Source organism: Acanthaster planci, linkage group LG01, assembly GCF_054643075.1.
Source record: "Acanthaster planci isolate LZ-2023a linkage group LG01, COTS_SCS, whole genome shotgun sequence".
Lineage (NCBI taxonomy): Eukaryota > Metazoa > Echinodermata > Asteroidea > Valvatida > Acanthasteridae > Acanthaster > Acanthaster planci.
In genome coordinates, this window is record NC_141777.1 from 14,387,209 (window position 1) to 14,411,798 (window position 24,590).

A 24,590-nucleotide genomic window follows, 5' to 3' on the forward strand; every position below is an offset into this window, starting at 1 on the left:
ATCTGGATTGACATCTTAGTACAAGGCCTGCTGCGTCATACATTGGGCTAACATCAGACGAACAGGACGAAATGCATCATACAGCAGGCTGCCGCCAACCTACCGAGAAGACGAACTAGAATTTGCAACATCGCTCAAGGAACTCTTCCGTTATAAACTTTGAACACGTACTGTTTGCCATGTCGTATGAATTCATTTTGAGACATTCGTAAACTGCATCTTGCCCTGATTTACATGTCTTATATGAATCTAGACTTGCTTGTGAGTTGTCATGACGTCCTGTGAAATCGACGAAACTTGTAACCTCATTTGATTCCTTACAAAAGTGTACATATTTGTATTGAAGATTCACGTGTACTTTCGCATGTTGCCATGTAAATTTTCTTGCCATTTTGAATCGTCATGAAGAATTCTTGCCAGTTAATTCTGTTTCTCACTGCAGTTGAGCATGTTGTAATTTGCGAAATACTTAAGTACTTAAGTGCTGTTTACTAGTGCTGATTGCCTATTCCTAAATTAGAAATTTGCGTACTTAGTGGCAACCAATTTTGATCAGCACTGGTATATTTACATGTACATGTGTGTGTATAACTTGCGGTACCTATTTCCCACTTAGTAATTTGCAGTTTTTAGGAACAGGTACATGTACATGCGCCATCATGTCTGCCACAGGAGAACAAGAGAAATTGGAACAGGAACATATGCCCATTCCCTTCATGGCCGAGACACCCGATACTAACATGTCAGGCACAGCTGCGAATCCAGTTTCCCCTACCGAAACCAGTAGTGATCAGGAGCAGATCACAACCTGACACAGGAAGCGGCACAATCTGAACACTTTGAAAAGCGTTCTAGAATGTCATCACGACACTCCCACCGAAGCATCCGGACAAATTCCTCTCGTTCGTCGACTACATCTACAAAGGCCGCACTGGCAGCAGAAGCAGCAGCTTTGAAGGCTCAATTAGAATTTGCTGATGCTGAGGCAGAAAAGAGGGCAGAAATAGAAAAAAATCATGCTGAGCTTGCCAAATTGCAAACAATGCGTAACCTCTGTGCTACCCAAGCCAGAATACGTGCCATAGACACGGTTCTAAATGAAGAATTTGTCAACTCTGACATTGAAGAAATTGGAGAGGTTGAAAATCGTGACACAATGGTAAGGGAATATGTGCAGTCATTGCCCAACTGCCACGACAATGCAGGCCTAGCAGATGAGTCCCCACCATTGTCGGGATCTGAACACCAAGCAAATTCAGATGAAATCCCTGAGAAACCAAAGAATTCAACGCTGGTAGGAGATGACAGAAACGACTTGAGTGACCTGGCCAAAGTCTTTGCCAATCAGCTGAACTTGAGTCGTCTTCCCCCGCCAGAGCCCGGTGTGTTTTCAGGCGACCCGCTGAAATATCCCAGTTGGAGAATCAGCTTTGAAACATTAATTGAGAAAAGAGGTGTGCCCCCCTCGGAAAGGCTACACTACTTGAAGAGATATTTGACTGGACCAGCAAAGGAAGCAGTTGACGGATTCCTCATCCTATCAAGTGACGATGCCTTTGACCAGGCCAAGGCCCTGCTACAGAAGAGATATGGTGATCCGTTCGTCATTGCCAACGCATTCAGAGACAAGCTAGACACATGGCCCAAAATAGCCCCCAGAGATGGCAAGGGTTTGCGAAATCTAGCTGACTTCCTGCGACAATGCGAATCTGCGATGAAGACGAACGAGAATCTGAACATACTCAATGATGACAGGGAAAACCGAAAACTGCTTGCTAAACTTCCAGACTGGCTTGTACCAAGATGGGGTCGAAAGGCGCAAGAATGGAAGGAAAAACACAACAAATCTCCCCCCTACACGGAATTCGTCAAGTTTGTTGTGAAAGAAGCTGATCTTGCCTGCGACCCTGTAACTTCACTCCAGTCCCTCAAAGCGGAAAGACCCTCGAGTGAGAGTACGAAGCAAGATGCTAGAAGTGCCAGAAAGGAATCAAAGAGAGCTGCAGGAGCTAGCACGTTCTCTACTGCGACTGAGACAAAACGAAAAGGGGGTTTTCAAGATGAAGTTTGTCTACTTTGTGAGAAAAGGAGTCATCAGCTTGACGACTGTCGAAGTTTCCTTTCCAAGACGCTTGAAGAGAGGAAACAATTTGTGATGAAAAGGGGTCTCTGCTTCGCCTGCTTAACTCAAGGCCACAGATCGAAGCAGTGCCGGCAGAGAAAAACCTGTCAGACATGCAAACGACGACACCCAACTTCACTTCATGGTGATGTCAAGGAAACTCCAGCCCCAAACCCGAAGCCAGAGAGTGAACCACCCAAGCCAGTGGTAGCTTCAACGAGTTCACACACAAGAGTGAACAACTTCAGTGACACCTGCGTACAAGGAAAGAGTTCGATGATCGTGCCGGTATGGGTGTCACATTCTGACACGCCCAATCAGGAGAGACTTGTGTACGCACTCCTGGACACGCAATCGGACACCACATTTATCTTAGATGATACCTGTGATGCACTCGGACTCGATGGACCTAAGGTCCAGCTACTGCTATCCACAATGTTCTCATCTAATCAGCGAGTAGAATCTCGGAAGATCAGAGGACTACAAGTGAGAGGATATGACAGTAATCTGAGAATAACGCTCCCTACGGCATACACAAGAGGCATCATGCCAGCTAACCGCACACATATACCTACAGCAGACATGGCAAGACGCTGGCCCCACTTGGACAAGATAGCAAGGGAACTCATGCCGGTGGCTGATTGCGAAGTTGGAATCCTAATCGGATACAATTGCCCACAAGCCCTTGCCCCTCGTGAAGTGATTGCGCCAGTCGACAATGAGCCGTATGGTCAAAGGACAGACCTTGGTTGGGGAATTATAGGAATTGTCGACCCAGACCTGAGAGAGAATGAATCCGATCAAGTGGGAGTGAGCCATAGAATTCTTGCATGCGAGAACCCGACAACGTTATCCAAGGCAGAATGTCAAGTTGGCATGAACACCGTGAGAGACCAAGTCCTGCTTGCATTTAGAACACATGTCAAGGAAGTCATCAAACCTTCGGGGATTGTTGAGATGATGGAACTCGACTTCTCAGAGAGAAAGTCATGCGACGTTCCAGTTTCGATTGATGACCGCAAGTTCATGAAGAAGATGCAGGAAGGGATCCGCCAGCAACCGGATGGTCATTACATCATGCCACTTCCTTTCAAGGGGACTGAACCTCCTAAACTGCCGAACAATAAGATGCAAGCTGTTCGCCGCTTGGACCAGTTAAAGTCACGCTTCGCAAGGGATCAAAGCTACCATCGAGACTACTGTTCTTTCATGCAGGATATCATCGAAAACGGTTATGCTGAACGTGTTCCAGAATCCGAGGTAGCCTATGAAGACAGCGGTCATGTGTGGTACATACCTCACCATGGGGTATACCACACCAAGAAGCCTGAAAAGATCAGGGTAGTTTTTGACTGTAGTGCTAGATACCACGGAGTGTGTCTCAACGATCACCTTCTACAAGGTCCCGACCTTACTAATGCCCTTGTAGGTGTACTGTGCAGATTCAGAAGAGAACCTGTTGCACTCATATGCGATGTTGAAAAGATGTTCTACCAGTTCCAAGTCGATGCGGAACATCGTAACTTTCTTCGGTTCTTGTGGTGGAGCAATGGATGCTATGAAGGAGATCCTCATGTGTTTCGTATGAAAGTGCATCTGTTCGGGGCTACATCATCTCCGGGATGCGCAAACTTTGGCCTGAGGCAGATAGCTGATGACTTTGAGACAGAGTGTGGGTCTGCAGCAGCCAACTTCGTGCGACGAAATTTCTATGTGGATGATGGGTTGATCTCCGTTCCAACCAAACACGAGGCAACTGACCTGATCCAGAAGACAAAGGATCTTTGCAAACGAGGTGGCCTGCGTCTCCATAAGTTTGTTAGTAATTCTGTAGAGGTCATCGATGCAGTTGCACTGGAAGACCGTGCAAAGGGGATTAAGGATCTCGACCTTCGATTTGATTCCTTGCCAGTTGAGAGAGCCCTTGGAATTCAGTGGTGTATCGAATCAGATACCTTCCAGTTTCGCATCACTTTGAAGGATCAGCCACTGACAAAACGTGGAGTTCTATCGACTGTCTGCTCTGTCTATGACCCACTGGGACTAGTAGCTCCTGTCGTACACGTCGGAAAACAGATTTTGCAGAGCCTCTGCAAAGATCAAGCTGACTGGGATGATCCACTCCCAGACCCTGTAAGATCTCGATGGGAGCAATGGCGGAGCAGCCTGATTCATCTTCAAGACCTAAAGGTATCGAGATGTTTTCGGCCAGAGGACTTTGGAGATGTGAAATCCATTGAAGTTCATCATTTCTCCGATGCCAGTAACACAGGATATGCACAGTGTTCATATCTACGACTTCAAGATACTGAAGGAAGAGTCCACTGTGCCCTGGTGATGGGCAAGTGTAGAGTCTGCCCGTTGAAGACTGTCACGATCCCTCGCTTAGAACTCAATGCAGCAGTTGTATCCGTGCGAGTCAGTGCACTTCTACAGAAGGAGCTTGACTATAAGGAATACAGTGAGGTTTTCTGGACGGACAGCCAAGTTGTCCTAGGATATATAGCCAACAACGCCCGTAGATTCCACACCTTCGTGGCAAACAGGGTGCAACAAATCCGGGACCAAACCGAACCAAACCAGTGGAGACATGTACGCTCAGAGGCCAACCCAGCAGATGATGGCTCCAGAGGCCTGTGTGCAAACGAATTGGTCAATCAATCAAGGTGGCTACATGGTCCTGCATTTCTACAAGAAAGGGACATTCCAATCGAAATCGAGGCTTGCAGTCCAACAGTCTCTTCTGACGATCCTGAAGTGAAGAAAGTGCAAGCATTCTCCACACATTCATCTCCGAAGCATTCTATGTTAGAACGCCTGGAAAGATTCTCACAATGGCATCGGGTCAAGGGAGCAGTAGCAATCTGTCTCAAGCTGAAACAGCGCCTGAAAGCTCGCCTCATCAAGAGAGGACAAACGATCAAGCCAATCCAAACACCGCAGGAAAGACCAATCCCTCTCTATGAACCAGCTACAGTTGAAGAGCTCTATCAATCAGAAGTTGAGATCATTCGTCTCCTTCAAAGACATTCCTTCGCAGGGGAAATGAAGATTTTGGAGTCACTGGATGTCAGCAGCAACTGCGTGGATCGACAGACAGCTGGGGTCCGAAACAAAGCCATGAGAAAGACAAGCTGTCTGTATAGACTGGACCCGTTCATCGATGAAGATGGCGTAATGCGAGTTGGGGGACGTGTCAAGAGGGCTGACCTTCCTCCCAACTTCAAGCACCCGGCGATACTCCCGAGAAATCATCACATCACCGACCTGATAATCCGACACTGCCATGAAGTAGCAGGTCATCAAGGACGAAGTATGACCACTAACCAGATCAGGTCAAGCGGCTATTGGATCATTGGCTGCAGCTCTGCGGTATCCAGCATCATCTCTAAGTGTGTCAAATGTAGAAAGCTGTACAAACCAGTCATAGAACAGAAGATGGCAAATCTGCCTGAAGACCGACTTGAACCTGCTCCTCCCTTCACACATTGCGGTGTAGATCTGTTTGGGCCATGGTACATAAAGGAAGGCCGCAAGGAGCTCAAAAGATATGGCGTTCTTTTCACCTGTATGAGTTCCCGAGCAATCCATATCGAGACCACGACTGCACTTAGTACTGATGTCTTTATCAATGCGTTGCGTAGATTCATCGCCATTCGAGGACCTATCCGACAACTGAGATGTGACCAGGGCACCAACTTTGTTGGAACACGATCAGAGCTCAATGAAGCCCTGAAAGAGATGAACACCGATCATGTCAGAAAGTTCCTAATCAAGCAGAACTGCGACCTAGTTGAATTCAAGACGAATATACCAACGGCGAGTCATACAGGAGGAGTATGGGAGAGGCAAATCCGCTCGGTACGAAGAGTACTCTCGTCCCTAATGGATCAACTGGGATCTCATCTTGACGACGAGTCACTGAGGACTCTCATGACAGAAGCAGCTGCCATCATAAATAGCAGACCTCTGACCATCGATAACCTGAACGACCCAACCTCACTCGCTCCCTTAACACCGAATCACTTGCTGACTATGAAGTCAACATTGGTTTTACCACCACCTGGATGTTTCCAAAGCACTGATCTCTACTCGAAGAAAAGGTGGCGTCGAGTCCAGTTCCTTGCAAATGAATTCTGGAACCGCTGGAGAAAGGAATACGTCCAGACATTGCAGTTGAGGCAAAAGTGGATCCGTCCACACCCCAACCTTGAAGTTGATGACATAGTGCTTGTTAAGGATGACACGCTCCCTCGCAACAGGTGGCAACTGGGCCGTGTCAAGGACGTCTTTCCAGGAAAAGATGGTCTAGTGCGTAGTGCACGTCTTCTTCTAGGCGACCCATTGCTCGACGTAGAAGGCAAGCAGACGCATCCCAAAAGATACTTGGAACGTCCAGTGCAGAAGCTAGTCCTGCTTGTCACAAACAAGGATACCGGAGAGTTCCCCGTCGAGGAGCCTAAGTAAGACAACTCAGCACACCAAGGAATCAGATTGAACCTTGTTGCTACTATGCGTACTTTTGCCAAGAACGTAGTACTAGTTAGTTAATTAAGTGTAGTTTTAACCAGTTAATTGTTTAGTAATTCAAGGGTCTTTCAACGTACAAGTTGTTGTTTAATGTTTCTGTGTTTTGAAAATTAGAGTTATAGTACTAATTTTGGGGAGCCATGTTAATGCAGACTAGTCATACTGTTATAGTGCCCTCGCGCAGTTATTAAGTGGAGTACACAGATGCTGTTCAAACAAACAAATCACCTCATGCTTTTGGAAGTTGATCATGCCATTTCTCCAAGTTATCGTAAATACTTTGTGATTGAATTTTATCCAGTGTACCCTTTTGATGGACCTTAGAGGATTCAAGGAGGTAAATAACTTGTTTTCCTTTATATGGAGAGATTACTTTATTGGTTTGGTTTAAGTTAGGGAATTTTTGTGCCAGATTTTACCTCACACTCGTGGATAGTTGATATACTGTAGCCTACATGTAGGTCATGTGATAGTACATGTATTTGTGTTCATGTTACGTGCATATGTGATGTCCTTTCACACATGCTTATGGAAATCTTTATTACTCTTTATTGTTAGTTTTCACGGAGCTCTGCATGGAACCTATAGGAACTACAATATAGACGCTGAGAACATGGAACTAGGATGGAGCTTAGAAATGAGTTTAAATCAGGAGCTAAGCGAAGAAGTGACACATGTGCCATGTATGTCATGTAGCCTTGCGAATAAAAGAAGCTTCTGTTGAGACCCTTGAACCCTGACTTCTAGCAGCTGTCTTGAAGTTTCTGTGTCACATGATCACAGTTGCTATAACCATGCTGAGCATGTTTGTGGATGAGAATCAGGACGACTGGGACGAACATCTTCCCTACGTCCTGATGGCCTACCGCTCCTCCCAGCACGATAGCACCAGGCTCACCCCAAACATGCTCATGCTCGGGAGATGGGACTTCCCCTGGACGTCGTTGTGGGGTCACCGGAGGAACGGACGGAGAATACCGAGGCACTAAATTACGTCAACGAGCTGAGAGCGAGGCTCACGCGGGCCCAAGAGTTTGCCCGGCGACACCTGAGGCGGACTCAGAGCTACCAGAAGCAGCAGTATGACCGTCGCGCCCAGGAGGGCGGGTTCGAGCCCGGCCAGGCTGTTTGGCTGTTCACCCCAAAAAAGAAGGTCGGCCGCTCCCCCAAGCTGCAGCGGTGGTGAGACAGACCCTTTACGGTGCTACAACCCCTCAATAACGTGACCTACATAGTGCAGCGTACCGCCCGAGCGAAGGCTCAGATCGTGCATCGCAATCGGCTCAAGCGCTACCTGGGCGACGTGCAGCTTGGATGGTGGGAGCGCGCAGCCCGCGGAGCCTTGGCCGAGGAGGCGCCAGCACGGGCAGGGGGGCAAGAAGCCAGCAGATCCGGCCCTCAGTCCTGCCCACGGGGGCCATCTTCCCCCGTTGACGAAGGGACCGCACTGGCACCTATTGACCGGGCGAAGTCAGGACGCCTGGGCCAGAGCGGCGGCGTGTTGAGCGGGGAGAACTCAGACATACGCAGCCAGGGAGGCAGCGCGCCAGCGGAGCCATCGCCGTGCGAACCGGAGGCGGGGCGAGCGCGCATGACTCGCAAGGGGCGGCGGGTTCAGCACCCCTCGCGATTCTGCTCCATGCTAACTCCTGAATCTCCCTCTGTTTCTCTCCCCGGGATGGACCGGTTGGCCAGCCCCCACTGTCAGCGAGAATTCCGCCAGCGGACCAACTTGCGGCGACACCTGAGGTCGGCGTGTCCGGAGCTATTCGCCACCCGGCCTTATACCTGTGAGCGGGGTGTGGCCGCAGATTCTACCGCTCGGATATGCGGGATCGGCACCACCGACACTGCGACCACTTCCTCGTCGGCCAGATCCGGGCGGAGGATCCTGATGTCCCGGAGGTCTTCGGCGGTGGCGGGGAGTTGGGGGTGACGAGTTCCCCATGGAGCAGTCACTCCCCCCAGCCGGTCCTCCGGAGGGAGCTGCCCGGACCCGCCCCCGGTCAGCTGCCGCGGGTGAGCCCTCACCGCCGGTACCCTCTCGGTGCCGAAGGTGGGGGGTTGGGAGACCAGTCGACCAGTCGCGAGACCCTTCCAGTGCGGCCCCAGGCCCCCGCGGCGGCCGCTGCAGCCGGGACCGCCCCCCTGCGCCGCTCAGTAGAGATGGGGACGCAGACTGAGGAAGAACCCCTCAGCCCCGGTTTGGAGCGGGGGCCGTCTGTGACTGGGGGTGCGAGCCACTCTGCAGGAGGAGCAGGCCACCAGAGACACAGACACCATGAAGGACCCACCCCTCTGTGAGTTTCACCACAGCCAGTGGCGGTCGGAGGTCCAGCCCACCAGAGTCCCGGAGCAACGAAGAAATGCCGGAGGGCACCACGGCGACCTCCACACTGGACCCCTGGATCCCCCATGGTAGCGGAGAAGACCCTCGGAGCCCACAATACTTGTACTTGTTGCTTGTTATTCCACTGCCTTGTAAGCTGCGCAGGGGCGACCGGGATGGCCTCAGGCTGGCCCGCCGGGTTGCGCCGCCTCGTTCGGGGACGAACAAGAGTCCTCAGAGGGGGTGGTGTAGCGCCGTCGGGTCCGGCCGGTGGGGACGCCAGCTCGGACCCGCATGGAGTTGGCTGGCTGCCCCCGCTGGTATGCAAACGGCCCTCGGTTTTCCCGCCTCGCGCCTGCGCAGTCCCTGCCGAGAGGCGCCATGTCTAGAGCTTGTCTAAAACACAGTGTTGTTAACGCTAGAGAAATAAAACAGAGATTTTTTGACCAGAACGGCAATCCGTGGCTGTGTGTGTGTCTATATTAGCGTTAGAGCCCAATCAGTAGGACACGCTACAATATTATAAATGCGCAGCAACAAATTGAACAGTCTCAGTCTGCAGACATCTGGACTCACAGAGAACAGACACTAAAATCTGTCAATTAAACCTCAGCTTCTGTCAGTTAACAAAACCTGTTTACATGAATTTTGAGAAAATAATCACATCCAAAACTTTTTAAAATTAAATAACTATTAACACTTCACGTTTTATTGCATATCTTCAATGTATTGATGAAGAACATAGCCATTCTACAACATAAAACTGGAAGAAAAAAAAATTTACAAATAAAAGACCTTGTTTACATTAGCGTACATATTTTAGGAAGTGCAGTTCAATGTCTTAACTGATAGTAAAGAACTTTGGTTGATTTATTTACTAAATGTAATTTCTGACAGATGGAGATTCCAGGCCACAGTACTCAAAATCCTTAGTGTGGTGAAACTCAGTTGACACCCAAGGACTCACTACTACTGGTTTCTTGCAATCAATCATTCATCACCATCCTTCATCATGTTCATCTGAGGAACATCAAGCCATCAACCTTGTCCAGGTGACTTGGTAGAGACTGCTACGTGAAGCTGTTGTGCCTCAGCCCTCTGATGTACTTGTACATGTACTCCGAGTGCCCTGAAGTTGAAGAGTTTGCAAACTATCCCAGCAAACGTGTTATGTTTTCACAATGTTCCTGGAATGTCATCCTTTGATCATATTGGATCAAGAAGTCGGCTTAATGTTATATGAACATCTGAACATAATGCCGCATTATAATGTTCCCAAGAAACAATGCATAAGTTTTCATAATGTTCCTGTGTATCATCCTTACTCAAGTTGGGTAAAAACATCAGCCAAGGGTTACTTATCTAAATGTAAACCTGCATTGTAATATTAACTATGGTACTGGTGATCATGTAATGCCTATACCAGTGAGGCTGGGTGTAAGATGTTAAAAAACCTTCAAGTTCGAGCCACTTTGTAACTTAGCGAATAAAGCACAATGGAATCGTGACCATAACAACGCACCGGGTGCCATTAATGTCGGATCAATGCATTCCTGTGGGGATAGTTCACTTTTTCTTTTACTGATTTTGCTAACATACTACAGGGGTGGTAGGAAGGTTATTTCACAATGTTGCACTGTGCCATTTAAAGAACGTCCAGAAAACTCCAAACAATTACTGTTGGAACATTCTTGCAGCATCTTCAGAATGAATCTGCAATGTTTTCCGGCTGCCAAAATCAAATTCCTCCAGGCTGACTCCAGGACGACTATCTAATGTGTCAACATTCTGTTTGGAGACAGCATTGACGGGCATATTTATTGGAGTCATCAAATATCGCACACAAGACCACTGACCCCCATGATTGTCTCACCCAGATTGGAACAAGAAACTGGAGAGACACTCCATGAAAATATAGCGGAACTTAATACAGAACACAGACTGTGCATCTCCTGGGAAACATGCTACCTAAGTGGTACTCAAGAACCATAAGTTAAATAACTCAAAGAGTTGTGCACGATTATGTAAAAATTCAGACGATAAGTCGCAACTTGATTGAGAAAGTGAAGGAGCAGATCTGATGGTGTGCAAAACTGATTCATTAAGTCTGGTGAACATTCAATTCTTCTGGCTGTCAGAAACTCAAAGATCAGTTTACCGTTGAAACTCAAGTACACAGTAAATCAGTGCTTACGATCATATGCCCTGAGTGAAATGATTGACAATATCCAAAACCAGCTGTAACTTACAAAAACTGTTAAAAGCTGTACTAATGCTCTCTAAGCACACAGAATACAAGAACCGATTCATCAAGAACCTTTGGGATATTTCTTTGAAAATTCTTCAAACAAACTCATTGTGGTCTCTACTGAATACAAATGCAATTTTAAGTCATAAAATTGAAATTCATTTTCTTTTTAACAGCAAAAGCTAAATTATACAAATTCCATCAATTAGGGGACCATTTTTTCGTGTCTCTGTTACATCCAACATATGATTTTGTAAGTTCAGAACACATTTTCTCATTTCCAAGAGTGAAGAATTAATGCAAATTACCTGCCAAACAAATAGTAATAGTTTGAAACCAATTACGGTGATATTTCTATATCAAATAACAAAGGTCAGACGTAACAGGGACATGGAAATGTCAACACTTTTGGAACCCTAATTTCTGGAAATACCAACATGTATACATCCAATATACATCCATCCAAAAATACATACATCAGATTGACACATGCCTGATGGTAATAGCATCATACAAACACTAGGTCATTTTGTGCAACTACTGTGGTAATCAGTCTTCACATACAGCAGAAAGTTAGGCAAACAGGACACAGAAATAGAATCCAGCTGATGTTCAGGAAATCAGGTGTTCTTTGAAAGCCAGTAGAATTCAGAAACACACGTGGTGTGCTGAACTCATTGTTTCCCCTGTGATTTTGATTGAACATGGGAACTCACACACACGAGACAGAAATTCATCTTGTATGATGCTAAAAAAATCACATGCATGACAATCTGTAGGTCATCTGCTTCTTGGGAAATGACCTTTGCATTAAAATTAGCCGGTATCACGACAAACATATGTTTCTATAGATTTATCAATACTCTGTGTACATTTTTCCTTAAATTTCTCGAGAAAAACTCTGCAAACTCAGCTGAATACAAAAGCAATTCTGGTACATAATTTTAATTAAAACCACTTCATTTTCACCAGAGTTGTCAACTACACAGATGCAGGCAGCATGGAAACTTTAATGTCAATTGATCAAGAGTCATTTATTCAACATTGTTTCTTAAATAATAACAACAAAAAATTTAGTTTGATAACTACATAAACATTGAAGAGAAATGGGTAGCACTTAGTACAAATAAAAAAAATCAAGAAAAAAAGGTGGGTATGAGGTGAAGTACAGCTTTTATTCTCCAATCTGTGGACAAATACAACTACCAGATTTAATGGGATTTTCTGAAGAAAAAACTGAACAAAGACAGAGGACCTGAGAGAAAATGACCAAAATCGCACCCCTGTACGTTTTCAAAGGCCAGCTCACATTTCTTGCCATCATGGCCATTTGTACACATGCATGCATAATTATGAATTTATAAGTGAAAAAGTCTATTGATGCTCTACACTCTGATGGTATGACTATTAGGAACTCAATCTGAGTCACATAATGCTATAAACTCGATGGTATTACTGAACTCTTGTTTCTAGGAATTCAACATGCAGGCAGGAAATCAAGCTTGCAGGAAAACCTGTTATTTTCTCATGTATACAGCAACATCAAGTTTTAATTTCCAGAGAAACTATAATTTGTGTAGACATGACTGAATGGAGACAATTTTGTTAATTTTTACAATTAGCAAAACCAAAACCCCCCCACAATGTGCAGGAAGGGTCCACTAGTGAATACTTACTTGTAGAGCCATTACCTATGCATATTTCCCTAGAGGGCGCAATACATCCGCTAAGAGTTCACACAACAGGCTACCCACCATGCCTTGTGGCATGCCTGCCATCTTATCTTCTCCTTTTCTTGAGAGCTATGACAGGAGTCTGCATCAAGTCTCCCTGTGGGAAAAGACGAAGGGTTGCTCTGCGGATAAGTATTCCCTAGTAGACCCTTCTCACTTGACTGTTACCTATGTAGAACAGCACTGGAAAACAGGAGGTGGGTGTGAGATGGTACTGTATGTTGTACGACAGGGTTGAGCAAGGTTAATAAATGTACTGGTCATTATGAATATACATCGGTGATCAGAAGTAAGGTAATGTGGGTAAGCTAGAAGAGATAAACAGGGCTTACCATATCCGTGCCTTCTGTCTGTTGAGGATGCTGAGGGCTGGTACGTAAGGCTCGGTGAGCTACATCTCTTGCCATCAGTAATGCTGTTCTTCCTCAGATTGGAGGACATCCTGAAGGTAGCAGAGTATGATTGTATTGGAGGATTTCCAGCATGCTGCTTATAAAATGGGATGCTCCTTGAAGTAGGCCTGTGAGGTTGCTCCTGCTCTGACATCGTGTGCTCTAACTCTTAGAGTCCTGTTCTGATGTAGTCGGCCAGTTCTGATTGGCAGATTGGAAATGGCTGTCACAATCCAGCTTGTGATTGTCTCTTCAGAAGCTGGGTGATGAGGGGGGACTGATGTGATGAAGAGACTTGTCACATCTCCCCTGATTAGTGCTGACCTGTCGAGGTACCATTTCAGAGGTCAAACAGGGCACCATTTCTTGTCTTCCGGAACAGATGAATGGGAGTGAATGTCCAGAACGAAGATATCAGGAGTGAAAAGCCCAATTGATTCTTTGTGAAGAACAAGGTGTGAGGAACCAATATTACTCTTTGTGGTTCCCAACGAATATGTCCAGGATCAATTGGTAAGGCTTGCAGTTTGCTCCATCATCAGGACATGGCAACTGCAAGTAGAAAGGCCAGTTTGACTTTAATTAAGCAAAGATGTTTGTCCTAAGGGTTCACATGGGAAATGCGAAAGTTTCTTAAGAACCTGAGGAAGATCCCACAAGGGGAGGAGCTTTCAAGTGGGAGGCTTTGTGATGAACATTCCACAGAGTGTTTGTTTGAAAGGCCTACCGGTTTTGAGGTCGAGTACGGCTCCCAGGAATGTGGGTGTCAGAGTGGGGATTTGGTATGATTTCTTCACGTTGACAAGGAACCAAAGTTGTGTGGTCATGGTCAGTGTTTCCTGAAGGGCTTCGATGACATCCGTTTTCGTGCCACCAACAATGACCCAGTTGTGCAGATATTGGAAAACTGTGACACTGTTCCTGTGAAGCACTGCTCTCACAGTCTGTACAATTCGTATGAAGGAAGTCGAAAGATTGAAAGGAAGTACCAGGAATTTGTGTGTCACTCCCTTGTATTGGAATCTTAGGAACCGGTATTTTGAGAATGAATGGGCACATGAAGATATGCGTCTTTGAGATTGAGGGGCGTGGCCCACGATGGTATCTGGATTGAGTCAAGGATCGTAAGGAGTGAGTCCATGTGGAAGCATTTTGGGAGAATGAATGCACTGAGCGATTTTAGGTTTAGGATAGGCCGCCATGCTGCTGTGTCCCTTTTGGGTGTCAGAAAAAAAGGTTGACAAGAAATTTGACGATCTGTCTCCCTGTGGAACGATGTGAGTTCCATTCTTGTTGAGGAGGGACTTGACTTCTGCTTCCGAGGCTAGGCATTTTACCGGGTAGGTTGTGATTTTGATTTGAGGAATGATGGTGTCTGATGGGGGGAGGGGGATGGGATGGGGTATGTGTGTTCGTGAATTCCAGAACATAGCCGAACTGAATTGTTTGGAGCATCCATCGATCGCAAACAGTCCCGTACCAGGACCCTAGGAAAGACTGAAGGCGGCCAAAATTTGCCAGATAAGATATATGCTTTGGCATTTTCAACTATCATTCCCAATATCAAGATTTTACTATTTCAACATAATTCAAAATTGATATTGCAGATATTGATATTAGTATTAGTACATCAAAGGACCCTACATTCCATTAGCAACAGAGGTTTTGCATGGCAGCCATCTTACAAGCTAGTTCTTTTGTTTTAAGGGTACGCACAAAGGTGGTTTCCCTGTGGAACAAAAGAATTGCTCTGCAAGATGGCTACCACGCAAAGCCTCTATAGGCCAACAGGTAGCACTTCACATAACTCGAATGGCACTGTTAATTATCAGGAACTTAAATGGCACACCAGAACTCAGTGCACACGATAAGACAATTCCTCGTCTGCTCAGGAATCAATCAAATTGATTGAAGGAGCAGTCTGAGGGAATACAAATGAATGCAAAGGGAACATTTGTTCGGTACAAGAGATTTATCTTTTTTATTATAATCAAAGCTAGACTGCACATGAACATGTACAAAACAGTTTTCTTCCAATTTCTTAAGACACAGATCTGTAGACTCAGCTGAGCTGAATAAAAAAGCAACGCGGTATTTAACTTGAAATCATATTCAGCAAAGTACAAATATGACAGACCTCAAAATAAACATCAAAATTAAACAATATCTTTTTAAGAACCTCCTGCAGAGGTTATTTAATTTTCCAATGACAAGATAGATATCACACACTCAGGTAGTACTTTGGAACACACCTGGTGTTGTGAGAACCTCAGCTAGTATGAACCACTTGCTGCCGGGGAACCCCATTTCGAGCACCATGGGTTTATACGCAGAGCCGAGGAGCCCGAAATGGGACAAAAGAGCTGGTTTGTGTAACAAAAGCCAGTACTCGGAACAAAAGTCGTGCTGCTGAGAAATGCCATCATTTTTTGGCTTGCAATTTTCGAAGGTAATCCGTCACTGTTTTTAAACAGTGTACCACTGTTTTGGGCATAGTGCGCCCGCGAATTAGCACCGCGGACAAAAGTGCTCCAGAGCCTCATTGATGAGCGACTCAACACCGCTGCATGCTAATCCAGCCACATTTGAAAAGACACCATTGGCATTCACTGGGGACAAAGGATATTACACAACACCTCACAATTCTGTGCTCTCTTTACAGGGTGGCAAGCCTGGCTGAAATACACAGGAGTCAATGCTGGTTGCCTATCAGCTTAGAGTAGCCACCAAACAGTCATTCGTGTGGATGTAAACACCCATTAAATGAAATGATGAATTTTCGAAGAATTGTAAAAACTGAAAATCCTGAAAATCTCCCGTATGTGAATTTTTAAAAGCACCTGACAGCAAGTGGTTAAGCAACTTAGTTGGCACTCAATCTATCAGGACATACTCACTGATTCTGGTGGTACTCGATAGCTCTGGGGATACTGAAAAACATTCAAAATATACTCAGTAACTCAGGTGGTACTCATTACACATGGTACTCAAAACTCAAACCATCAGGTGGTAGCATACGAGGTACTCAGTCCTTCAGGCGTGTTCAGCAACTCTGTGCTCCTCCTCCTCAGTTCCTCAGGTGGTCACATCCTCAAGTGATTCTAATTTTACTGAATTTCACCATCTCATATTACTGATAGAAACAAAAGGGAATTGGCTCATACATCCGACCCTGTTTTCAACTGTGCTAACATTATGAGGCTTGACTTGTTTCATGGTTGATCTTCAAGTTTTGCACTCCTGAACATCATGAGTATTTAGACAAAACATGCACGTATGCGCCATTACATTCATGGCATATACATGTACATATATGATCATGGTCCAGTCAGTGTCATATCAAGAACATCAGAAAGGCGCAGATCAAGCAATGATGAGTGCCGAAGTCCTTTTGCCAGGTCAAATATCATGCGCGTTAGATTGCCATCTTCTTCCTTTTGGTTGGCTTCATGTACACACTCAATCCAAATGTGTGCATGTAGCAGCGAGAACCATGTTGAAATTCAGTGTGCACACGATCAAGCTTCCAGTTTTCAAACACAAGGCCAGTCCTACACACGCCTGAAAAGAGACAAGTCATATTGCACTTAAGGTTTGAATTTCCTGTACTTCAATTATTTACTGGAAATATATTACTGATTCAGAGGTCCATCTAATTACAATTGTGGTATGGTGGAGCTGAAGACGGGACTGATATTAAAAAAGGAATACATGCAATTAAAGCACGAGAAGAGACAGAAGGAGTGAAAGAGGCTCTCATGACAAAAGAGACGAGGAACAATGAACTAGCTCTGACATTTCACTACAGACAACGGTGGTAGTGGCTATGTCAAAAGAGGTGATGGAACAAATTTAAACCAAAAAATGTTAACTCTCATCTTTCTTGGTATCTGGCACCCTCCGAGGGCAAAAAGAGAGACATAATTGACAGCACTCACATGTACGCATACTTTCAGGTGCACTGCTCTGTGAAGACACTGCAGTTTTTGTGCCTTCTAGGTAAAAACGAATTCCGGTGCAAAACCTTCATTTCTCATGATGAACTGTATATTTCTTCCAAGTTTGATTTTGTGCCAAAAGACTGCATTAAATTTGGCAGCACCCTATTTGCTGATAAACTCAGACATGATGTCCTAGTCTCATGAACCTGGGTAATATTGTTTTTCCTCAAGTGTTTAGTGACACGCTGAATAGTTAACAAACCCCATACTTTGCCTCATTATTTCACCTTACAGCTGCACAAAGCCAGCCTTAAGTTATTAACAAGACATCCTCTCTGCTATACTCTTTTTTTCTCCTGATGCAGTAACATCAAAACAAGCCTACAGGTGGGCTATTTCTTTCTGTTTTTGTCAAAACAAAGTGGCTGCCTTGCACTACACTGCAAAAATTACACTTGGAGGGAAGATGTTGGGCAATGTTATTCCAACCACAAATTGGAATGACATTACCACCTCTGGGGGTTAATTTGGGTGTGAAAGTTGACCAACATTGGACAGCATTGCCTGAAGCCAATTTTTGACCAACACATGGCAAACAGTTCAACAGTGCTTGACAGATGTCTGGAGTGTGTGGATCTGTTGAGGCAGTGCATGAATTTGACCTTTCACAACTTCACACCTGCTGATGAAAAATGTTCTACAAGGTCACATCAAGACCTGTACATGCCAGTGGTTCATGGTGAACAAAAGACAGGGTCTGTTTGGAATCTCCCTCTGCTGGAATATCATTTGGCAGAAACAATGTAAACACAGTGAAACAAAAATTGAAAATGAGCTTAACTGAGAACTAGACACAAAGGTGCATTTTGGAGGCCAGCACCAGTATTTATTCATGCCAACTACCTTAGGGCTTTGTAGCTCCAAAGCACTTGAATCAGGGATTCGATTCTAGCAGCTGATTACATGTGTACATGTTGTAAACAGCGACGTCTCTTTCAAACCAGGAGTGTAAATGGGTACCTATGGGACTAGAGATGATTACTGTACAATGTACTTGGCTTCAGACAAAATTGTCTCTCACAAGAAGGCAGTATCATTGTATGCATCTGCCCAAAGGTATCATGCAAAAATGCATAAAAAAGTTACCTACTGAATTGAATTAGGGGTAGCACAACAGTGCAATAACGGAAGCCACAATCAACTGTAGGCGAAGTAAAATGGGTCTGAAACAAAGATCCTTGCCAAATCTTTCACTAAAACTGGACAAAAAATGCTGAATGAGCAGTCTTGACACATTCAGTACCATTTGCATTCTGTTACCTCCTGAGAACTCAGACCACATAAACACAACCAATCCATAGACAGAAATGATAAAACTGATGACAGAAACACTGTACAGTTGATTCAACAAGGGAACATTCCAGCGTTTGTGACTTTACAATGTCTTTTCTTTGTAACACTTCAGCAGAAAGAGATGAAATGCCGGTAACACATGTGCAGAAGTTGTTTTAAAAACCCCAAGGGCAAAATATAAATACAGTCACGGAGTTCCTGCACCTTCATGTACGAGTCCCATATTTTATCGAGATTGAAAGAGATGGTACAAGTTAAAGGTAGGGCAAGTTAATAATAATACATGTACTGTACATGCACATCCAAGCTCAGGAGTCCAAACAGCAGGTGCGAACAAAATACCACGAGCAAGGCTGACATCCCACGAGTCTCATTAGGTGCTCCATGGAACCATTTTTTTCCCTAAAGGTAATGTCTGGGGACATCCGAGTCACTGACGTCCTATGGCTGCAGAAACAAATTTGCACACATACTAAGATCAATTTTATGAGACGGAGAAAAAAATACTGTGAAGTCTGCTTTTAAAAATGTTGTTGTTGGATTCCGATGTTGAGAAAGTGAAACTGCTATAGGCAAGTACATGTATCTACACGACATTCTCTTCAGCTGTCAGAAGCTCAGCAGAGGCATTGTAATGGAAGTACTAAATACCAACAAAGAAGTGACACACATGCAAGTCCATCAGAAGTCATGCAGCCTTGAACCACGTATGACAAAGGTATTCCTTTGTCATCATACCCATCTCCGCTCACTTGCCAATGGACTCACGGACTTAGCCAAATGCTATCAAGTACATACTGCCACGTACTGGACCAAGGGTGGATCCACAACCAAATTTTCAAGGGCTGAATTTGATTTTCTTTTTTGGGGGGGTCATAAAACATTTAGAAATTCTGTATGTAAGTTTTCATGGTCTTCCTGAGGGGTCAGCATGGGCGTCAATCGGTGGGGGATCCACTTTTCCAAGTGGGAGGACACTATATCATTATTGTCCCCCACATTTTTCCAGAAGCTAAATGAAAATGTATAGCTTGCAAATGCATTTGTTAAAAAACTGGCCAAAGTAGCCAAATTTGTCTCAAATCACCCCACAGAGCATCTATACTCCAAACTTTTCTGGACCCCATGCAGCTCAGAGCTTCACACTCGCATTTGTTCTGATCACGACTATGTCCCCCCCCCCACTTTTCAAAATGGATTGCACCTTTGGGGGTCAGGCTACGTTCTTGGACCTTTTAAGAAAGGGAAATGAAAAAGACAAAAGAAATGCCTTTAATAATTGTCAAAAATAAGGGCTTCTTTTGTTGGGGGGATGATGGCCCCAATTGCCCCCTCCCCCAATTTTAGCATTTTTTTCCTCTTGGCAGTTTGCCAATAGGTCAATTGCATGGCTATGTCCTATGTCCAGAAAGGTCTTTTTAATTTGATCTATTTAATGTCTTTGTTGTCAGGCTGTGTCAAAAACTGGCACTCTGTTGCCTATAATTACAACTACTCACTATTGCACACAGAGTTCAGCCAAAAACTGCAGTTGTGTGAGCTCCATGAGGGAGAACTTGCCTAAGTTTGTGGTGCCTTGTGGCCCACCAGAATGGCAGGAATTACCCCAGGAGATCTTTGTGATGGGGTACTAGATCGGTGCATGTACCTCACAAAAATTTAATGAAATGGATTTTTGGAATTAACTCAAAAAGGAGGAATTTCCAAGGTATACTTATGTGAGAGACATTTGGTCCAAATTTCAACCCAGGAATGTTATCTCAGTTCAAGTGGGAGCAATTTGAAACTGCACTTCACATACTAATATTTCAATATATAAAAGAAAGAAAATACCCCACAAGGATGTAAATGTAAGTGTGTGTGAGAGGGCGTTTTGTCACAAAGTGGCGATATCCCGTTTTGTGGGGTGAACCTGTGTACGCCAGTAGTGGAATAGCCTCATTGTATGCTTGGCGGGGCCACATTGTGATGAGCACAAGTGATGTATTACTGTTGGAATGCACAGTTCTTGCGTGTACCTCTCGTGCTCAGCTGAAATGGTCCGTACCAGTCAACTCTCGGCTTTGCTAGTGAGGAGAAATTTTGGACAGAGCAGATGATGGCAACTGAGAGATTCTGCCAGATGTAACTTGTAGAATCATATGTAATTAATAGAATATGATTCAAATTTGACCAATTCTAGTGAGGAAAAATACAACAAAAACTCAAAAACTTGAAAAGATAAAACGACCGATCTTCTAAAGGACCACATAACTACATGTAAATACTAGGCCTTCTAAAAGTAATTTTTCAAATAAAGAATCTCCAGTTGAGAAGGTTCAAAGTGATTGAAAACCCCCAACATGTTTACATTTTATAACAACAGAGAGTAGGCCAAAAACTGAAGCTTACAAAAGAGCTTATGAATGAGGTAATTCCATCTTGTAATCTGAATTTATATTTTCCAAAAAGAAGATTCCAAAAAGAAAAACAGCAAGAAATATTCCAGTTGTGAGAGGAAAGGCACTATCACAAAGAGAATTAAATCAAATATTTCAATGTCTGCATCCGGATTACAATTCAGCAGCATGGGAGCTGGTGACTTCCAAGGTAAGAAGTCTGAAGGATGAGAAGCTGTGGATTTTATTGTGATGTTGTTTCTAAAATTCCAGTCATTAATCCTGGAAAATGATGAATTGATTGATGTCCCCTGAGAAGGAAGATGAAAAATTATTCCTTTTTCAAAGGCACTTTACCACATCTGGGCTATACATCAACTTTTACTGGGGTGAGCGAAATGCCAAGTTGATTCTTGATTGTAGTAATAGCAGCGCACATGTTGGTCATTCTTCATCCTGACTGGCCCGCAACATGTGCACAGATCACAAATAGATAAGTGCAAGAAAGTGACACTGTGGATGGATCAGTCCACAATGTTTAACACATTCATGGCACTGTGCCAAGTACATGTATGCCATAAATCTTGCCGTAACCACACCAATAACAACCAGAAACAATGTTCACACAAGGCAGGTGTTTCAATTTTTAAGCATTTTTCTTTTGATTTGAATTCCAACTTTGGGAAAGCTTAATCAGACTGGTAAACTTATAAATATGTCAACAGCTTCACAACAACATTAACTTAAAGCCTCCTGTGCATACCAGTGCTGTGGAATTGCTGCTGGTACTTCTAGGGCAGAGTAAGGCCTATGGGACTCTATTACTGGTGCCTGGGACCTACAGAGTACTTAATCCGACCCTGCAAAATGGCATCATTTCCCTGAGCCTTTGGCTCTGATAGAACACTCTATCCTGGGGTCAATCACAGGCCCTCCAGGTATGTGGACATGCACAACTGCCTCCACCACTCATTAATATTAGTGTAACACAATGTATTGACCTTTATGACAGCCTGCCTACTGTTGATGAAACTGTGATTCATCAATTTTGATGGTCTATATCAGGTATCACCGTACAAAATTAATCCCCCTATATCAATAATGAAAACAACACCACAAGTTTGGTTGGTCATGGTAACTGTAGCCTTTTGTATACATGTACCTCTTGTTTAGTTCCTTATTAAACAATGGTGCAAAATCATCTATCTTTACTTTTCAAAATCCAGGCCATGTAGGGTTTGTATTTTGTAATACTCAAAGTTTCAGTGCCTGCTGCGTCCCATGCATTGGCACCTCCAGTAATACACTAAATGTTTTAGTCATGTGACCTCATTAGTGTGTAACAACCATCAACAAATATGGCCTCCTCCCACAACAAAGTGTCATAAGTTTTATTTACCAAAAATACAGCTAATGGTCACAGAAGTACTTAGACAACTGATGTGTCAAGTACTGTATCAAAAAACAAGATTTAAAACACACTTTGCTAGGAGGACACCATGTTTGTAAAGTGATACCTCAATGTTGATACCTACTATAGGTCATGTGACTAATAAAGGTTGTTTCACACTAGATGAAATCACCGAGGTCCTGTGCGATAAAATCGCATCCATGTCATGAAATCGCAAATCTGTGATGTGTGAAAGTGACCCTTGCGAAAAAATTGCCAAGGTCCTTGGTTTTTGATCTCTGAGGTCCCGACCTCCTCCAAACTTTCGCACCTTTGTCAAAATCACAGAGATCGTGTGTGTGAAACGTGCGCGGTGTTCGTAACCACGGACCCTGGTTTTGGCAAGAGTACTCTGCATGCGTTTGCAATAATAAAGATGGCTACGTTTGAGAAGATCATGCTTATTATGCTTCTGTGCAGTTTAATGAGAATTAAAAGTCCCTCGAAATCAAAGATTAGTAGAGTACAAACCCCTCCTTTTGATGCTGGACATACGAACATAGCACACGTCGGGGCGTACGTACACGTCCATGTATGTACAGTGTACATGTGCATGCACATATCGCGCACGCGGGAATCTCGGTGGTAACCTACATATGAACGTACTGCGAACAGTTATTGTGCGCTGTACCAGTGAAACAGTGAATAAGGTTGCACTACACCGAATACGCGCCCATAAAAAACAGTGCAAAATCGGACCGAAATAGCATCGCCTGTTGACTCTCGTGAAGAGGTTGGCCTCCATTTTTTTCACTGGAAATTCAAGATTATGGTCAGAAGATCACTTTTCATTTCAATTTCATGGGGGTTAGCAACGAAATTTTTTTCAATTTGCCTTTGAACGAAGATACTCCCCAAACAGCAGTAAAACTAAGCGCTTATTTCTGAATGTAGCACCTGTATCGGAAATAGGCCCGCAATTTGGGGCTTTTCGTGACAGAAATACCCCGAACTGGAAAGTATCTGTCCAAAATTCGAGATTTAAAGAAATATCTCTATGATGCCTCTTGATTATGGACTGTCTTATCTTGTGGGATTAATGAGACCACGTGCAGAAATACAATGATTTGGTGGAATGCACCCATAAACAATCGTGACCCTTGACCGCATCTTACGTACCGGGGGTAAACTCCCAAAACAGGGGATGTTAGTGTTTTGGTGTACCACGTTGTGTGTGAAAGCTCGCTTCGCAATCGCATATGATCAAGGCGACAGACTACTGGCGCCTGTAACCAAGGATCCTAGGTTTTCGGCTTGTGTGTGAAACTGGCTTTAGCAGGCGCAAATTGGTGCATTTTCCGGGCGGTGTTGGTATGGGATAGATAAAGTACATGTACATGCAGTTCTGCAAGTCAGCCCTTTCAGTTTGGGTTCAGGTTTGGTTCAACAAGGTTTAGATTTTTTTTCTTCTACAGTTCTTGTTCAGGCTCAGAATAGCCATGTACGTGTTCTGGTTCCCATTACTGAAAGATATTCTCTACCTGCCAAAGGAAGAGAACACAGGAACACCAATCATGTGCATGTACGTGCACTGAGCTCAGCTTTTGCTGAAAATATCAAACTGTTTGCCTTGCTTTGATTTGATTCAGTTCAGTTCAGTACACTGTGTAATGTACTGTGTTTGACAAATTACAACTCTGTTTGTTAGTTCACAAGCACAAGAAGCAACTGGGCATCAAGAGTGCAATTGTCTCAAAGCTGTTCACAGACAGAAACAAGATCAAAACACAGGACAAAGGAACAAACTGACGTACTAAGATAATGCAAAAAGTCACTCAATGGAGACAGGACGGAACAAAGTGAGAGAGAAATATAGCCAGACAACATGACGCGTTGAGGCTAGCTGAGGACAAAAGGGTCAGAAGGATCAACCTGTGATACAATTATCATACCTGATTCAGAATCTGGCCACGTTTGCAAGGTTAATTCACATGTACCACACAACAATGTCGATAGCAATAGTTACAAATTGTGATGATAGAATTCCCTGCATCACACCAAAACAAATCTGGTGATGGAAGATGAGCCCGGTAGATAGGCTTTCGTTTCAGGCAAGTTGGTAATTCATTCAAGTTCCAGGTGTCATTGTTCTGTTTTCATTTGAGGGGGCACCC

The 24,590-nt window shown here is 44.3% G+C and overlaps 2 protein-coding genes and 1 long non-coding RNA gene across 14 annotated transcripts in view; 2 read left to right on the forward strand and 1 right to left on the reverse strand.

Annotated features, from left to right (window-relative positions):
* The window catches only part of wdr27 (WD repeat domain 27), a 254,700-nt gene that overhangs the window by 143,256 nt on the left and 86,854 nt on the right, over positions 1–24,590 (reverse strand). For 4 of the 12 annotated variants that reach the window (XM_087148060.1, XM_087148055.1, XM_087148050.1 and 1 more), the window contains one exon: positions 15,293–16,915. The exons of 4 other annotated variants lie outside the window; for them this stretch is intronic. The gene's annotated coding sequence lies outside the window, so the exon portion shown is untranslated. Of the gene's footprint in view, positions 1–9,678; positions 13,907–15,292; positions 16,916–24,590 lie in introns of those variants that run through there. 4 more of the 12 variants (XR_015428174.1, XR_015428173.1, XM_087148068.1 and 1 more) reach the window with 4 other exon arrangements.
* Positions 1,043–6,589, forward strand: LOC147800441 (uncharacterized). The gene has a single exon (XM_087144341.1). The coding sequence runs from the start codon at positions 1,043–1,045 to the stop codon at positions 6,587–6,589; it is 5,547 nt and encodes a 1,848-aa protein (XP_087000467.1).
* Positions 6,839–7,386, forward strand: LOC147800442 (uncharacterized). The gene is made up of 2 exons (XR_015427509.1): positions 6,839–6,989; positions 7,211–7,386. It is a non-coding gene; the product is annotated as an uncharacterized LOC147800442 (long non-coding RNA).